This window comes from Mastigoproctus giganteus, chromosome 13 (genome assembly GCF_048544385.1).
Source record: "Mastigoproctus giganteus isolate SK-2022 chromosome 13, ASM4854438v1, whole genome shotgun sequence".
Taxonomy (NCBI): Eukaryota; Metazoa; Arthropoda; class Arachnida; order Uropygi; family Thelyphonidae; genus Mastigoproctus; species Mastigoproctus giganteus.
This window is the reverse complement of record NC_143587.1, coordinates 101,157,070-101,176,873: the sequence shown is the minus strand read 5'-3', so window position 1 is coordinate 101,176,873 and position 19,804 is coordinate 101,157,070. Positions and strand designations below refer to the sequence as shown.

Genomic DNA, 19,804 nt, shown 5'->3' with positions numbered 1-19,804 from the left:
GAAAAGTATAGCTATTATAAATATAAGAAAACTGAAAAATTAAATTGAGAAATATTTTTAAAAACTGCATTTTTAATTTTTTTTTTTTTTTAGTTATAAAGCTACTTTGTAATTGCTCTATATATAGAATAAACTATATATATATATACATACACACATGTACATAGGGTATAGGGTTTGATAACTGAACTTTGTCTTTTTCTTTATTTTTAAATGCTTTTTCCCTTACTGTGCTAGAATTCCGCCAACAGAAGAAGAAGAATAAAAAGCAATAGGTTATGAGGCTGTGTAGTGGGGTAGACAAATACAACGTATAAATGCTGAAATGCATTAGAAGATTTGTTAATATACAGTGATTGTATCATTTTGTATTAATAAGATTTTACTATAGTTAGCATTATTAAACTGATGTTGCATTTTTATTTAAAGTTTGCTATAGCCAAAGCCTTTGCTATAAGTTGTACTCATTATGATGGACTTCTACTGAAATTTATGTTACTCTTTGAAAATGCAAAGAAGTCAAGTTATAATGTGAGAAAAAAAAATTAGTTATTTCTACAAATACACACTATTTTTTTCATGAGCTGTGCTATTTTAAAGTGAGCATAAGCCCAAACACTGTCACTTGTAGGGACAGTAGTGTCATCAGACAGTAAATACAAAAACGTAATGCAGAGTAGCATTCTTTTCCCAAACTGCTTCAATACTTGCATTGAAATACTACCCTATTTCTTTACTAATTTGCTACTGTTTTTTTCAGTTTTCAAAGGAGCAAAACTGAAGTAGGCACAATAATTTTAAAGGCAACTTTTAAGCATGGTAGCAATTAAAACTGAAATATTCAGCTTTAATTTACTTCAGTATTTATTTGATGTTTAAAAACTTGACTGAAAATTTTTTTTCAGTAAAAATCATTTATTTCTTAAATTTTTATTATAAAACTGTAAAGGTAATTAAGTTGCTCTATGACCTTGACCATATTTTGTATAACAAATTTAAGTATCCTGTCCCTTCCAACTTTAATCTAGGTTATCGTTACAAGTTTATTTACAAATCTCACATATGCATGCATAGGAAGGTGCAAAATTTACTGTTTTTCTTTTAATACTTTAATTACCTCTGAGATAATTTTTTTTTTTTTTTTTTAACGGAACGTTCAGACACTGATTTTTTCATGTAGTATTCACACAAAGTTTAGTAACTTAAAGGCCAGTTAGTCATAACATATAATGCTTTTCGGTGTGCACTGTGGTTCAGGTCATCCAAATATGAAGGTGCAAAATCTTTTGCATCATTATTAAAATTACAATACTAAATTTAATTTTTATGTTCAGTTAAAAAAAAAAAAATTATCATTAATTTTGACAAGCTGATTTAAAAAATGCATCTGAAAATTATCACATCTAGATTTTTTGTCATGATGGCACTACCTAAAGTTATATCCTAAGTGTAAATGGAGCAAATTAGTGAGTTTCTCTAGACATATCAATAGAATAACTTATGATGAAATTTTGTCACCAATTTTGCATTTTCAAAGTTATAAAACACTACATTACATGATCAAGTGTATTAATAATATTATATTATTAAAAATAAAGTTTGGATGTTCTTTCTTGAAAAATATCACAGGCTGCTTGATTTCTTTATATATTTCAATTCACCTTTTCTTTAGAGAAAATAATAATTATCATCATTTATGACTCCTGTCTTATGTTATTACCCCACCCAGTTTTCCATAAGGTTAGAAACTGATTATCAATCTCCATTAGTATAAACTTGATGGTGGTGACGAGGTATTAGGATATCAAAGGTGTGTGTGTTTTTTTTTGTTGTTTTTTTTAATCTAGTAAAGTGTGGGGCACTAAAGTAGAAGTCAGTATCAGTCATTTTGTCCAAGCCATGCCATCTGAACTGTAAAGAACAAAATGGCTTTTAGCACTAGGCCAGTGGTTTATTGCATGCAAAACACAACGTACATGTGGGCTTATTTTTCATTTTAATCCAAAGTTTTTAACAAAACTTTGTATTTAAAACTTGGGGATATGCAACTTTTATTTGTACAGGAATACCATTCTGTTGAACTTTTGTAATGAATTTTTGATGTATACAGAGGCAATAAAAATCATATACAACCCCTTGCAGTTTGTATAGTAGTTATGATTGATGTTTATTCACACCATGTGGAAAAAGGTCTGTGTTCAAATTCCATTGAGATTGGAAGGAATGTTTATGTGCTTTTTTCATATATTGGTGAATTAATCTTGGGCAAAGATTGCTTGGTTTTCCTCTCTCCTGTAAATTGATTTTTTATCAATCGGAACAGGAAGACCATACAAAAAAACAATTTCCATATATATGAAGTATGATCAAAACTTTTTGAAAGACTGGCTTTCTCTTTTAAAATGCAGTGTTGTAGCAAGTTGCTACTTGTCACAAGTTCGGCAACTCATCTAACATTAGCATAGTAGAGGCATATGATGCAAGAAAGCAAGCTTATGCAGCATCAGCCAAAAAAAAAAAAAACTGCTCCCATTTCACCCCTCCATTCATTCCAAATACCTGCCCAGTTCAGCCTTAAATTTATTTAGGCTATCAACTTCCACAACAAAAGATGGAATTCTGTTCCACCAACCAACTACCCACTGGCTAAAGGCAAACTTCTGCACATCTGTCCTACAACTGTTTTTCCTCAATTTGAATTTATGCCCCCTCAGGTGATTATTCTGGGCAAGAGGAAGAATCCCATCAGAACTGAGCATGCTCAAACCATTCAAGGCTTTATACACTTCAATCTAGACATAGTAATACATGACTCACCCAATTATCTTCAGCCAGTCTGAATCAGTGCACAATGAATAGGTGTTCTATCCCATTTTGAAATGGTTGATTTTACTGAGCACCAAATTTATTGGTAAGTTTCATCAAATTTTATATCAAATTAGGGAGAAGGTGCTATTGGAAAGCTTGTCCATCAAAAATGATCCTCACTCTGGCAGCCCTCCAACTTCAAAACCAATGATTCAGTTGCTCATGATTTGATCAGGAGTGATTGATATTTAACTATCCAAAAAGTTGCTAATGAAAGTAGTATTTCTTATGGGATGTGTTAATCAGTTTTAGCACAGTATTTGAGAGTGCAATGTATTTCAGCCAAGTTTGTGCCTTGCATTCCCACTGATGATCGCAGAGAGTAGAGAGTTTTCACGTGTAAAGGTCTTCATTTGCATGTTGCTGCTAATCCATTCTTTGTTTCTTCTGTCGTTACTGGATGAATCGTAAGTCATGACCAGAAACAAAGGCCAGGTCCTCTCAGTGGAAGGCCCATCTTCTTCAAGGCTCAAGAAAGCAAAATTGTATTTGTTGACTCACAGAGCACTGTTAATTATTATTATTATTATTACTAGCCATATAGTGCAAGGAATACTGAGGCTTATGCTGCACCAGCTAAAATAAATTTCCAAGTTACCCTGAGAGAGAGAGAGAGAGAGAGAAGTAGAAGGGAATCACCAAGAATGATGATATCCAGTTCAGGACCCTGAGTGTCCCAAGCCCATACTCACCAAATGTGAGCCCCTTATGAATTTGTCCTGCATAGTGAACCAGAAATACTATAAAAGAATTCTATGGCAATTGTGTGATGCTGTCTGAAGAAAATGACTAGAAAAGTAGGCTTCATAAAATTTACATTTGCATGATGACAATGCCCCTGCACACTGTGCTTTTTCCATTCAAGAATTTCTTGTGGAGCACACTCGTCATCTATCTGCCATACTCATTTAATTTTGCTCCTTGTGAATTCCCACCCCCAGATTGAGCTCCTTTGAAAGGTCATAGGTTTGCAGTGACAGAAGAAATTTATTCAGAATGTGATAATGGGAACTATTAACAATTCCAAAAGAAGCCTATCAGGCAATAGCACTGTGTTCCTATGTGCCACCAGTAAGCAAAATAAAATTTGACGCCCTAAATGTTGAATACTGATAAGCATTAACCAATCAGAAAACAATATCAAACAAAATTTTGCCGACCGGGCTAGCCAGGTGGGTAAAGTGCCTGCCTGGCAACCCAAAGGTCGCAGGTTCAAATCCCGCCTCGGGCTTGGATCAAAGTACTGCAAAAACCTTGGGAGGTGCATTATGGCCACAGAAGCCGATGCGCCAACAACTACCAAAAAAAAAAAAAAAAATTTCGGCACTCTCATGAACTGCCGCCCATAAGCGATCCTTACCTTACCTACCCACTTGTGGTGGCCCTGCTATCAGGAATGCTTCCATAAGTTGCAAGAGCATTGGTAAGTTTCATCAATAATTGGTAATAGTTGCCAAGTAATGAACTAATATTTCCTAAATATTAGTTCAGTCCCCAAACATGTTGATCAAATCTCATATTGATGTCTCAAAGCCTTACATATGTGTGCTAATTCGAAAAACAATCTATACTACAATTAAGAAAAATAATAATAAATAAATAAAAATTAAAAAAAAAACATAAATTTATTATAATTCAACTATCAGTCCTGTACTAATGGATGGCTTAAATTAATAAATAAAAAACAAACAAACTGTATTCAATATATTAAAACAATTAACAAAGAAGCAGAAAGTTACTGATTACTGTCTTAATGATTACTTGGTATATATACCCATAGAACTTTCTAGAACAATACAGACAAAATTGTTTTGGAAAAGTTTTAGAAAAATGCTAATATGTTTAAAAATCTAGATGTGATGCAACTTTTCAAGCTGTGATTATGAAATCAGCATACTTAAATTTCATGAAAGTGCCTTTTCTATTTTAAACATCAAATTCTTGTTTAGTATAATTAATAATAATTTTGATATAGAGTGTAATTTATCAACCTGAGCTGAACTAAGACTTCATAACTTGCCTTACATGTATAAAAAAAAAGTCATTTATATTTTTAATTGTTTTCAGCCATCATTTTTTGTAATGTACTCAAAACTCAAGGTATCCTTTTTCACCTTTATATATCCAACTTGTATATTACATGAAAATAACTGGCTATTCCTTTTATGCAGCTCATTTGTTTGCAGTTTAAAATTTAATAGGAAAATTCCAACAAATTTGCATTAGTGATCACTTAAAATGGTTAACGTAGACAAAATTGTTTACTTTCAGGTAATTCCATGTCAAATTAACACAAGAAAATTATAATTTTCAACCTTACCATCCTACAATTCAGTAAAAAAGGGTAAGAATGCTATGTTCTTATAATCCCTGCATCCATTTCTCACCCCCCCCCCCCCTCCAAAGAGACTAAAATTTAAGTACTGGCAAATTTTGGGCTTGTTTAAAAGCTTATTTCATAACAGTATTACATATATGTTATTTTTTAAAAAAAATTCTGTTAAATGCCCATTTTTTGAATTTTTAAAAAGTGACAGCTTGAGTTTCAAATAAAAAGTTGAAAAGCATGTATTAATTATGCATATATTCTAGTTTTAAAGGTTAGCCCCTGGTGACACTGAAATTAACATTTTAATGACTTTGTCCAAAATTCACCATTTCAAACCTTTTAACATATAATTATATTGTATCAATATTTATTCTGTAAAATTTTAGAAAATAAAGCTTTAGGCTGTAAGAATCTATATAATTATGTCGTAAATACTGCAAAGTATCAACTTACATAGCTTTAAAAATATAAGCAAATAACATTTGGAAATGCCATCACTTGAATACCTTATATTGTGAATCCTTTCAGGAGTTTCCCTTCTCCATAAAACTTCAAATAAGCAATGATTCCTAAAATATGACAGTTGAGTACCACCGCCCAGACTGTTTCAGAGATTACTGTCACCTTATTGGTGTTCATTGGTAGGTTGGCACCCTGAGTGTCAGAACTGACAATGCAGTTGTGACTTGACTCTACAATATGAAAGATGCTAAAAAGGTGTATGAAACTTAGCTTCTATAAACTCTCTCATATTATGGAGTCAAGTCACAACTGCATCATTAACTCTTTCACTCAAGGTGCTTACCTGTCCACCAATGAAGAAACAATTTTGGTGCTGTCTAGGTGGTGGCACTCAACTGAAAATAAATGATAGTCTTATTTATTTGGGAAGCATTGCTTATTTGAAGTGTAATGACTAGGACAACTCATTGTAGAGGGATTCACAATATGAGATGTTCAGATAATGATGCTGTTTACAAACTTTATTTGCTTTTATATTTTTAGTTGTATCATTTATTATGTTACATATGTTACACTAAATGATTTTAGCAGAGGATATTAAAAATATAACACACACACACACATGCGTGGGCATGTGTGTGTGTGTGTACACAAGCAGAATTCCTACTGTGTCATCAGTTCAGTATGTGCATGTGAGAGGGGCAGTATATTTATGTTAAACTGATGTTTATATTAAATGACTTGTTTAGACCATTTCATCAAGTGATGCACATCCATGTCACATTAATGACTTCCCTTGCTATGGATGAATTTTACTGAAGTGTTGCCTCCCATTAAATTTTTGGGCTAGTTAAACTGTTAAAAAAATTAAAATAATTGAAAAAAAAAATTTATTTTTCCATTTGCCTGATATAACATTTTTAACAATTTTTATCCAGTTTTAGTTTGTATGAGTGATGCATTGAATTGACATGGAATGACTTCTTTTTTTTTAATAAAAACTATTTTTAACATAGTAGGAAAAAAAATAATTGAAAACTTGTGATATTAATTATATGAAGACTGATCAAAGATATGTGTACTATGTAAATTGCCATTTGAGAGCATCCATAAAAATCATTCTGACATAGTTACAAATATGTATATATATATATTTTTGCCTGTCCCTTTTTTTGTTTAATATAATGGTTTCTCCTGTAAACAGTTTTTAACTAGGCATTTGTTATATTTGCAGATTAATTGCCGTTTTTTTTAAATAAAATTATAATAGCATTTTCATTAGGTAACACAGTCATAAAATTTATATATGCTTTTCTTCAAATGTAAAACCCACCTTTATTAATTTGTGCAGTGCCTGTAGAATTCAGAGAACATTACCCTCTCAATGTTCAGTATAACAGTGCATATCATTAAATTTTACAATTACGCTGGTCTTCCTTCTGTGAACCGCATTTAGCAAAATCTGTACATGTGTGCTGCTCCTAAAGTATATATATATATATATATATATACAGTCTACTGTACACATCAACTTATATACTGCTATAGAAAAACTAGTGGTCTACCTTTAGCATTTTGCTGCTGTGTACAACATAAATAAACCGATATGCCACTTCACATACAAACATTGTATGATGGAGATCTGAGTGAAGGTAAAAGAAATACTCCCTCATCATAAGTGAGCATGTCTCCGGTTTACAGGCTTCTCAGTACCAGAGATTTGTTAGCAACATAGCCTTCCTTTCAGAGACAACAAAATCATCTCATATTTAGACAGGTGACTGGCGAAGATCTTGCCTCCTCTTGCATTGGTGGTAGAGTTTCAGCTAGTGGATACCATTGAGCTACAGGTTTACGGGGATTATCCAACATTTCAAGCCAGTGCTCTCTCCCCTGTCCAATACAGCAACCTCCAATGGCACAGCAACCCATTAATTCATTGGCACTAACCCTGTAAACAGTTAAGAGAGTATTCACTTAATAATTAAACAGGTTTTAGAAGTAATACTTCATCATATTAATGAGTAAGAATAGTTTTAAATGGAGCACTTTGTTCTAACTGTTACTTAAATCATCCATCCAGAAGTGAAATATATATTATTTATTATTATTATTTAATATAAATATATTTATTTTTATTTTTTAATTTTTTTTTTAAAAAGAAGACATGTTTTTCTTCCCATAACAAGAAGGGATTATGATACAGTTAGTGTAATAACACAATATACAATTGTCCAAATAAGAGTTCATTAAAATGTGAGAGATAATTTGGTATGACAACAAAGTTGTCATGATCTACTTGGTGTAAATTTTATATACAAGGTTAAAGAATATAAAATCAAAATATTTAAGATGAACTGATATATAAATGTTAAATGACAACAAAGTATGTGAGTCATTAGAGGAGTTCCTTCAGTATTTACAGTAGCCAAAAAAGATTATTAAGAGCTTCAGCTTTAGTTAATATATAAAATTAATTATCCCTTACTCCTAGTTACTTGACTAGAAATTATATAGGAAATTAATTCAATGTAAATCAAGACACTGTAAACTTATAAGATTAGCTAAAGTAGAAATATTTATAATTTACCCCCTCAAGAAATACATTCCATTGCAAAGCTGTCCTTCTCTACACCAGTTTCAAATATCTTCTTATAACAGACCTTAGATGTAGCTTTCAAAATATCTTAGGAAAAGAAATGTCAGTGATGTCAATTTTAGAGTAGCATTTAATAAGCTGAAAAACAGAATTCAACCCATATGATAAATTATGTAACTCAGAATAGGAAGCTACACAAGCTTTTTTAAGAATTGGTCACTAGATCACATGATGATTTGATGTAAAGTAAATTACTAGTTGCAAGCTCCCAATTTACCCTCTTTTGGCACTTATTTTCCTCTTTACAACTGACCAGAAAGATCTCATTGACTGCAATATATACCTGTTGAAAAATACTGCAGGCATTGATGTAGTCATAACATTCATGATTAAGATGATTAGTACTTATTGTTACTTTACCAGATCTTTTCACTAGCATTTACATTGCTTTCTAGTATCTGGAAATGATAGGACACTCCAAAGGATATTTTTATCACTCATCCATACATTACCATTCTTTTGTTTTGAAAATCCTAGAGGAACTTCTGCCTTCATTAAATTCTTAGTATTGACATTTAAAGATGTCATATGAATTAGGTTCTAAAGGGGTTTATGCTTGGAAACCTACAAACCTATGACCTTCATTCACAGATGCTTTTTACTAAAAGTAACATTGCAAAAGTAAGATGCCAGTTTGATATGCAGACTACCTTTAACTTCAGAAGCATCTTTTCCCATATTGAAAGTAGCACTGTCAACTAGTAAAAGAATGAAAGTGAAATCTTTTGATCATACAAACCCCAATCCAATCCTCTCTAAAGGTACTTAGTTACAATGCTCTTTAGTATTAGTAGTGGCAAATGATGCAAGAAAAGAGAAAACAAGCTTATACAGCATCATCCCATTTCACTTATCCATGCTTTCTAGTTCTTTCTTGAATTTATTTAAACTATCCACTTCCACAACAACAGATGGAAGCTTGTTCCAGCAATCAACCACTCATTGGCTGAAGACAAATTTCCATGCATCTATTCTGCAACCATCCTTGCACAAGTTGAATTTATGTCTCCTCATGCACAGTCTTAACAAGAGTAAGAATCCCATCAGCATTGAGTTTGCTCAAGCCATTCAAAGCATTAAACACCTCAAACTGATCACATCGCAATTTGCAGAACTGAAGCCTTTCTTGGTAAGACCATCCCTTTGTTTCTCTCACCAGTCTTTCTGCCCTTCTCTGTATCCATTCCAGCACCGCTAGAATGTATCCATTCCACTCTGTATCCATTCCAGCACCATCCTAGAAGCCTCCAGACCTGTATGCAGTTCTCAAGATGTGGCCTGACCATTGCCCTATACAATGGGATAATCACCTCCTTATTTCTGCTAGCAAACTTCATGTATATCATTGACAAAACCCCATGAGCTGTCCTGGAAGCCTGTCGTCACTGCTCAGAGAGCTTCACATCTGACTGCACAATTATCCCAGGCCTTTTTCATTTTCCATTACACTGAGTTTAGTATCACACAGTTAGTACATTAATTTGGGATTTCTGCTACCACTTTATGTCAGTGTTTGCATTTGTCAATGCTAAACTTCAATTGCCATTTCTCAGCCCATCTGCCTAATTTTTCTAGATCTTGTTGCAGCAGCAAAACCTTCATTACTGTCATTAACCACCCTGCCAACCTTTGTATCATCTGAAAACTTAGACATTAAGTCTGATACACCTTCATCAATATCATTAATACAGAAAAGAAAAATGGAAACAGCACTGAACCCTGTGGAACTTCGCTAATAACATTAGTCCAGAGTCCATTGACAACCACTTTCTACCTTTTCCCACTCAACCATCCCTTTATCCATAGCAGTAACTTGCTTTTAATGCTACACTGCTCCAATATGTAGAGCAGTCTTGTATGTGTAACAGTATCAAAATTTTTCCTGAAATCCAAGTTGATATCGAAATTATTTTTTGCATCCAGTTCCTTTGTCACTGCATCTTAATACCCAATCGAATAGGTCAAACAAGATCTCCCCATAATGAACCCATGCTGTGACTGAAGTATAACTGCACTCCTAGATGGTCCAGCATCCAGGGCCGGATTTAAACTTGTTGTGGCTTTAAGCTATAACATATATTAGGCCCCTCTCTCTTACAGTTCACCTGTAAAAATATTAAAAAAAGGATTTTTTAAGATGAACCAAGGCCCCTTGTAATGTGAGGCCCTAAGCTGTAGCTTGTTTAGCTTATATGTAAATCCGGCCCTGCCTACATCACTTCTTTAACCAGAGATTACATTATTTTCTGGCGCCTCTGTAGCCAGGTGGGAAGGAGCAGCAGTGCGTAGCACTTGCTTCTTGATTAGACCGGGGTTCGAGTCCATCCCCACCAAATACGGAGGATGCGGAAAGGTCAGGGAATGACCACCGCATTTCCCGGAGCATTTTGGCCTTAGTTGCTAATGCTCCTAAAAATCAAATAACAACAAACAAACATTATTTTCCCTAAAATAGAAGTTAAGCTAATTGGTCTGTAATTACTCATATCACCCTTTGATCCTCTTTTGTGAATTGGGGGATACATTTGCACATCTCCAGTTCAGAGGGACCTTCCTTGAATCCAAAGATTCATAATTAGGGCTTGGGTTTGCATACCCCTTTTCCTGCCTTCCTTAATATAATTGGATAGATTCCTTCCACCCCCAGATGCTTTCTTTACATTTAACTTTGACAATTTCTCTTCCACTTCCCTCTCAGTTATTACAAAATCATTTAGAGTTTGATAAACTTCTGGCATCCACTTTCCGAAAGAATTCCTCATCTGTGAATATAGATGCAAAATACCTATTTAGTTTGTCAGCAACTTGAGCAGGTTATCAAGTGGACCAATGTGATTCATATTCTTCCTTTTAGTTTTTACCTAAGTAAAGAAGTCTGTACTGTTTTTCTTTGCATCCTTTGCCAAAGTTTTCTCATTGTCTTGGCTTGCCTAACTTCCTTTGTGATTTGATTGCAGACTAGTTTATATCCACCATGGGCTTCTGTATCATGTGATAATTTATATGCATCCCGTATAAATTATCATGGATTTTTCTTCTCTGCCACAAGTCTCCTCAGTTTGTATGATATCCATTTAGGTCTTTTTTTTTTTTTTAGTTGGGATGAGTAGCTTCTATGATTATTTCCCTGAATGCTTCCCATTTAGAATTTGTTGTTAGTAATATCATTAGTTGGTCCCATTGTATAGAATTTAAAACTGTGTGAGACCACAGTATTCTCCTTTATGAAAGCAAAAACCCTTCCCATTACCCCTGATGGTAGTTACATCTTTAAGTAAATCCCAGATCAGTACATTGTAATCACTGCTACCTGGTGGTTCTTTTATCTGCAGATTCTTAATGCATGAAGAATCATTTCTGATAATCAGATCAGGAGTATTACTGTCACCTATAAATAAATCCACAAAAGTCATATAATTATACAGCTAAGGCTTGAAGTTCTGTCGATTTACTCAAATTTCCAGCAAAAGCTTATTAAATCAGTACTCACTTCTAAGATCCGTGATTAGGGTTTAAAATCATAAAAAGTAAAGGTAAAGGATTAACTACATTACATTAAATAAGAACATGCTTTGAGGAAGAAGAAGTGCACTGCTTTTTCCTCCGGTTGTCGTCTATAAAATAAAACTGCACTTCCTTCTTTTTATGCAGTTTTATTTTATAGACAACAACCGGGGGGGGGAGGAGTTATCTACTCTAACACAGCCCATGTATTTCCTTGTTCCAAGATGATCCATAGCAGATCTTGAAATCTTCAGTATCTTGCTTTCTGGACTGCTGCATGTTCCAGTACATGCAGTGCAGGAATCACTTTCAACTTTGCCCTCGGCTATTTTTAATCTTTAATTATTAGTCTGTGTGGCCTCCAAGCAAATATTCTTAAACCCTTTCTATATAAGTGTATTCCATATCTGTAGGATCATGATCTCCTGTTAACAAGTATAGACCATGCTGAGAAAAATTCTATCCCATGAGCCTTGCACAATCTCTCCAGTGCTGAACATTACTCAACATTGCCCTGTACTTGTTAAGTAAGTACAGGGTTAACTTAAGTAAGTTCAAAGTTTCTTCTTATATGGGCATTATCTTACCATTCTCACCAGGCTTATTTTTAGGCAATGTTTATAAACAGTTAAATGTTATAATCCTGATGTTTGTTGAACTCTTCAAACTGCCTGATGAGTAACCATACACTCCGACAGAAGTTTTCTGAATAGTGTAGATAGCTTATGAGGTTCTTTCAATAATATACAGGAATTTTGCCAATAGGGACAAAGGAATGGTTATTTCATTACATAAGAAGTGTCTAGTCCATACCTTGAATACTGCATGCAGGCTTGGTAAAAATTACCAAATTGACCCATGGAAGCACGGGTTATTTTGGTAATACTAAAGTGTAAAACCCTTCATTAAAACATATGTCATTTATGGCTATCGATGAAATGTATCCAAATTGTCTGCCACAGTACTGCTTGTCACTGGCTATTAGTCACTTTTCAGGTGTGATGTGAAACACTTTGTCCTCTACAAATATTAAATCACACCTCATTTAGATCCTTTCATCAATAATCATTTAAGAATATCAGCAGAATTGAATATACCAGCCCTGAATTCTCAGGAACCCCACTTATAAACTTATTCCATTCAAAGAGCAACCGTTAATTTCAACCTTCTGCCACGTAACCATCCCATAACCCATCTAAACAAGATTCTAATCTGTGATCTTAATATGGTCCAGCTTCTACAGCAATGAACTCACTAAACTTTGAATAAACAGTGTCAGAATTATTTCCAGCCAACTCATTATTAAAAGTGTCCTGTTGGTTTACCAGTTTGGCATAACAAATATTTCCTTACAAATTTTTTTTGACTTAAAGAGAGATGCCTGGTCTGATGAGTATGCAGTTACATACTTTGGTCTTAAAACTGCCTTTATGAATATTCAAGAAATTCAAGGTGTAATACTTTGAATGTCTTGTATATTAGTATATTCCTAAAGGACAAAGTTAAACAATTTCCCAACAAAATGGAATTTCATGGCTATGACATTTATTGGCTTGAAGAGTGATTTCCTTCCACAGGAAGAGGTGCATATCTGAAAGGAATAATTTTTTCTGATTGAATCTTATGAATTAAAAAGAAAATTTCAGACTTTGGTACAAAAATATAAACTTGTTTTCATATGGATAAGTATAACGTGTTTTCATAAAAATAAGTACTTACACATTTCCATGAAAATAGGGATAACACATTGATTAAAAATAAACAGTTCTTGAAATTACAACACAAGACATAAATACTAAAAATGTAACTAATGAACATAAAAATATTAAGTGATACAACTATCTTTCAGTATTCATTAGTAGGTATAAAAATATTTTAATGGAACTGATGGCTAGTAAATGTTACTGTCTGAAGTAAAATTACCTTTGTTATTATTAAATAATCTAAAGAAATACTATTCATAAATTGACAGTGCAGAAAAACTAGTTCCCTAGTGCATTACCTGTCATAGTCTATGACCTTAATGACTAATGCCACATGGTCAACACTTTCGGCTGGTACATCAAAAACCAATGCTTCATTGTATACTGGATCTAAAGTAGCCTTTTTCACACTTGTTTTTTTCTTTTTAATTCTCTTACCTTGACACATTAATGAAACCTTGACATATGGATCTGTAAGCAAACAATAATTGTTTTACTTAAAAATAAATTAAATAAAATAAAATAAATTAATTAAAACAAATAAACTAACAACCACCAAGATAATAAATGAATTATTATTATTTTTCAGAGAGCTGAGAACAGAATAATGAAATTTTCTGCTTGTTAAACATGAATTTTTTTTTTTTTTTAATGCTCTTTCCAGTAAAATTCATTGGAACATGGTTAGATAATTTTTTTTTCAAGAGACTGACACTTTCCCATTTTTATTTTACTAAGACCATTATTTTTGTGGAAATTTTGCTAGCAAAGTTATAATTTAAAATCTGGATTACTTGAATAATTAGTTTTTCAGATTCCAACTTCCAGTTTTCTAAAGCATTTTGTAAAAATTTCACAAGATTCTGCCTGTTTCTTTTTTAGTATTGAAAAAAAAAAAAAAACAATAAAGGTCTGTAAAACAATATTATAAATATTGTTTCATTTTCAAATATGTAATGAATAATTTTTTGTTCTTGGAATCATTAGCATTAGTAGATACATATGATGCAAGAAAGCAAGCTTATACAGCATCAGCCAAAAACATAAAAAAAAAAAAAAAAACCCATCCCATTTCCCCATTTATTCACTCCAAATGTTTATCTAGTTCTACCTTGAATTTATTTAAGCTGCTAACTTCCACAACAGATGGAAGTTTATTCCAGCAATCAACCACATGCTGGTTAAAGGAAAATTTCTGCACATCTATTCTATAACTGTCTTTCCTCAATTTGAATTTATGTTCCCTCAGGTGAGTAATCTAGGCAAGAGGAAGAATCCCATCAGCATTGAGCTTGCTCAAACCATTCAAGGCCTTATACACCTCAGTCAGATCAGCTCGCAGGTGCCTAGTCTCCAGATACTGCAATTTGCAGAACTTGAGCTTTTCTTCATAAGAGCAGCCCTTTGTTTCATTCACCAGTCTAGTTGCCCTTCTCTCTATTTATTTCAGCAGCTCTACATCCTTCCTAAAATGAGGCCTCCAGACCTGAATGCAGTACTCAAGGTGACCATTGCCGTATACAAGAGGATAATCACCTCCTTTTCCCTGCTTGGAAAAATTCCTGTATATCATTGACAAGACACCATGAGCTACTCTTGCAGCCTGTCTGCACTGTTCAGAAAACTTCATATCTGACTGCACAATTACCCCCAGGTCTTTTTCATTCTCCACTAATCTGAGTGTAGTACAACACAGTTGGTATGTTACTCTGGGGTTACTCCTACCCATATGCAGTACTTTACATTTGTCAATGTTAAACTTCAGTTGCTACCTCAGCCCATCTGCTAAACTTTTCTAGACCCTGGTTTTACTGTCATTAACAACCCTGCCAACCTTTGTATCATCTGCAAACATGGACATTAAGCCTGATATACCTTCATCAATATCATTAATAAATACAGAAAACAACAATGGGCCCAATACCGAACTCTGGGGGACTCCACTAATAATAATATTAGTCCACAGAGAGCAGTGTCCATTGATTACCACTCTGTCTTCTTCCACTAAACCATCCCGTTATCCACAGCAGCAATTTGCCCGTAATGCTATACTACTCCAATTGTATAGAAAATGCAACAGTATAGAAAACTTTCCTAAAAATCCAAGTATATGATATCAAAATTATTATTCCCCCCCCAATTTTATCTTTTATAAGACAAGGCCACATGGATACACAATGAGGTTAAAAAATAATGAAATATTTAAATAAAATACAAACAACAAAATAGACTGAAAGGGAAGAGCAGAGCACCATCTGCAGTTTTTCTCTCTCAATTTGATATTTTATTTATTATTTTTTATTACTATTATTTATGGTAGCCTCTAAAGAAAATGCAGTTACTAAAATACAGACACTAATATTAAACTAAACATTCTCAGACCATGTATTTAATCTTAAAATCATACTTTACATGAAGAGTGTTTTATTATAATTCAGTACAGTTTAAAAAAAAATCAAACTTAACATTCCCCGCCCCTCCTAAATTTCAAGCTTTTACAGAAATATTCTTACAGTGGGTGATAGAAACCAGTATCCATTTCAAAAGTTGAAAAGTAAGTTATGTGGTCAAGCTATTGCCACATAATGTAAACACAAATAAGGGATAAGAATTTATTTTAATTAAGTCTAATGTTTAATAATATTTTAATATTAGTAGTGGCAAATGATGCAAAAAAGTAAGATTGTAAAGTATCAGCCAAAAAAAAAAAAAAAAACACACACTTCACCCATCCATACCCTCCAAGAATTTTTCTAGTCTTTCTTTGAATTATTCAAACCACCCTCTCCTACAACAGCAGATAAAAGTTATTTCCAGAAATCAACCACCCTGCTAGCTGAAGACAAACTTCCACAAGTCTATCCTGCAACCATCCTTTCTCAATTTGAATTCATGTCCCCTCATGTGTGTATTCTCAGCAAGAGGAAGCATGGCAGGTGCCTAGTTTCCACACACTGCAATTTGCAAAACTAAAGCCTTTCTTGGTTAGAGCACTCTTTTTGTTCCCTTAAACAATCCCTTAAATGAAATATTTAAATAAAATACAAACAACAAAATAGACTGAAAGGGAAGAGCAGATCTACATCATTCCTAAAATAACGTCTCCAGATACAGTACTCAAGTTGCAGCCTAACCATGGCCTTGTAAAAAGAGATAATCATGTCCATATTCCTGTTAGCAAAGTTTCTGTATATCATTAATAAAACCCCATGAGCTGTCCTGGCACCCTGTCTGTATTGCTCAGAGAACTTTGAGGCTCACATCTGGTGAGTATGGGCTTGGCACACCTAGGGTCCTGAGCTGGATATCATCATCCTTCTCTTTCTTGGTGATTCCCTTCTACTTCTGACTCTTGTTCTCATTCTCTCTCTCTCTCAGGGAGTACAGAATTTTTTTTTTTTTTTTGGCTGGTGCAGCATAAGCCTCAGGCTTCCTTGTACCATATAGCTAATAATAATAATTATTATTATTGCAGAGCTACCTCCATATCTCTTTCATATTCCACTATGCCATATCTCTTTCATATTCCACTATATCTTTCATATTCCACTATGCTTAAAACATATGGGTATTGCATATGGTAATCCCAGATTAACACAGTTAATCTGGGATTACCATATGCAATACCCATATATTTTAAGGCAGAAAGCCTCGCAGTATGTAAAATTCAAACTAGGACATTAGTTATTGCATTTGCATCATTACTACATAATTGAATTTTTTAGACAGATCGACAAACCAAACTTTGTATGTTGGCATCATTATTGTAACATCTCATATTGTGAAATCCTTCACAAGCTGTCCTCCTTATACTTCAGATAAGTAATGCAAGAAGAGAAGACTACTGTTACTTATTTTCAGCTGAGTACCACCACTACAACAATATTTCGAAGCTGTTTGGCTTCTCATCAGTGAGTGGGTGGTTAGTAATGCTAATGAATGTCATAGTTTGAATTTTACATGGTTTGAGGTTTTCTGCCCTAAAATATTATTAATATCTAAGAAGCACACCTTTTTGGCATCTCTCATATTTTGTAAATGAATCACAACTGGATTGTCAACCCTTATACCTCTGGATACCACCATGTCACTGATGAGAACCCAAACAGCTTTGAAACACTGCTATTTCAGTGGTGGTACTCAACTGAAAATAAGCAACAATAGTTACTTATTTTCAGTTAATGGGGCGGGGTTACTTATTTGAAGTATAAGGAGCACAACTTATGAAGGACTTCACAATATGAGATGTTACAATAATGACGCCAATGTACAAACTTCGGTTTGTCTAAAAAATTCAACTATGTAATAATGATGCAAATGCACTAATGTTAGGTCTAATGTCTTAAGATTAAAGAATTTGCACGTTGAGAGATATGTATAAAGGAAGACTCTGTATCTTTTATATCTGCACAGTGTTTCTATTCTTGTGATAAGCAATATTTATCAAATTATTTCATGATAAGTGAAAAAAAAAATGCATTTCAGGATATTTAGCTTTATAAACTGACTGAACTCCTTTTTTCTTGAATTTTTGTGAGTGGAAACAACAAACATTTTTTTTTAGAATTACAGTATATTATTTTGCTGCTTACCAGATGATCCAGTCACATCCATAGCCTTTAGATTTCGGGCTTTTATAATTGTGATTGTTAATCTTCCTGCAGCAGGTAGATAGCATAATGAAAGCATCAGTTCCCCACGATCAACTTTCTCCTTAATAGAAAGTAATAAAGATATTGTGGGAAATTAAATCATGTAAATAAATTTTGAATGTAATGTCATTTACTCATGTAAGAACTGTAATTTTGTGAAATAATAATGGAAAAAATTTACTCACCAACATAAATGGTTTTAATAACAAAGTAATTTTTATAAGCAAAAATATTAGAAGCAAAAATATTTTTGTCTACATTAGGTCACTTTTCACCATTGTGCATGTAAAGTAGTGGAATTGCTGTTGAATGCACAGGATGGTTGCAGACTATCTGTTTGTGCACAGTGCTACTAGGTAGCCATGTGTTGAATGTACACAGTTACATTCATGTTTGTATGGTAGTAGAGTATAAGAGAACAAGCCAGAGAAGTTGGCTTCTCATAATACAAAACCTTAAGACATGTTTACAAAGTTGGACTATTCCTGGTTCAAAATAGAGGTGAAAGACTGTCTCTTTGGTCTGTAAGAAGGTGATTGTGTTACTGTGCTGAGTTATCACATGACAGGTCAAAGCATTTTCCATGATCAGGATGGTGCACAGGATAACAAACATGTAGGACAACCCACCATCTCAGATGAATAGGTACTGCTTGAAGTGAACATGATGGACAATGTTCAAAGAGCAGATATCATCTTTTAAGGGCACAAAGGGTGATATTGTTCTACACGTCGGCACTAATGATATTAAGAGTAGGAGACCGGCGGAATTACTTAACAAGTACAAGTCAATGCTGAAAAAAAGCCGTGAGTTAGGGTTGAATTTGAAAGTGTAGCCAGGTGGGAAGGAGCAACAGTGCGTAGCACACGCTTCTTGATTAGACCGGGGTTTGAGCCCATCACCACCAGATGCGGAAAGGTTAAGGGAATGACCACTGCATATTCCCGGAGTAATATGGCCTTAGTTGCTAATGCTCCTAAAAACCAAATAACAAACAAACAAGCAATTCTGCCCAGACACGATAGGAGGGTCAAGCTATTGCCCCTCCTATCGTGTCTGGTCGATCAATTCGGCCCTGGAGAGATTGTGCAAGGCTCAAGGAGTAGAATTTTTCTCAGCCTGGTCTGTGCTTGTTAACAGGAGAGAATGCTTCTACAGGGATGGGATACACTTAAATAGAAAGGGTACAAGAATATTGCTGATGCTAGTGAGGGAGAGTTAGATGGGTCGGAAAACTGCTAGCTTGGTGGAAGATACACGGACTAATAGATTAATAGTAGCCGCTGGCAGAAGTAAAAGTGATTCTTGCACTACTTCTATTGAAATGCAATTGAGCAGCAGAAAGCAAGGCAATGGGGATTTCCAGGACTGCCGGGAGTTATAGTGGGACAAGTAAATACATGCGCTGTGTTAGAGTAACTAAGAGTAGAAACAGGTGCATGTATACTTGCATGTACACCACTGCTAAGAGTAAAGTTAATAAATTTGATGAGCTTGAAGTGCTAGTCAAGACATCAAAGGCAGATATTGTTGGGATATCAGAGAAATGGTGTCACACAGATATAAGCAGTGCAGAACTGGAATTTGGGGAGTACAATGTGTACAGAAAGGATAGACAGGACAGAAA

The 19,804-nt window shown here is 33.9% G+C and overlaps 1 protein-coding gene across 1 annotated transcript in view; it reads right to left on the bottom strand.

Annotated features, from left to right (window-relative positions):
* The window catches only part of LOC150076307 (synaptotagmin-10-like), a 157,016-nt gene that overhangs the window by 16,725 nt on the left and 120,487 nt on the right, over nt 1-19,804 (bottom strand). The window contains exons 6-8 of the mRNA XM_090387492.1: nt 18,118-18,238; nt 13,825-13,996; nt 6,993-7,610 (exon numbers count right to left, since the gene is read on the bottom strand). Of these exons, the coding sequence (XP_090243618.1) occupies nt 7,418-7,610; nt 13,825-13,996; nt 18,118-18,238 (486 nt within the window). The 3' untranslated portion in view covers nt 6,993-7,417. The remainder of the gene's footprint in view (nt 1-6,992; nt 7,611-13,824; nt 13,997-18,117; nt 18,239-19,804) is intronic.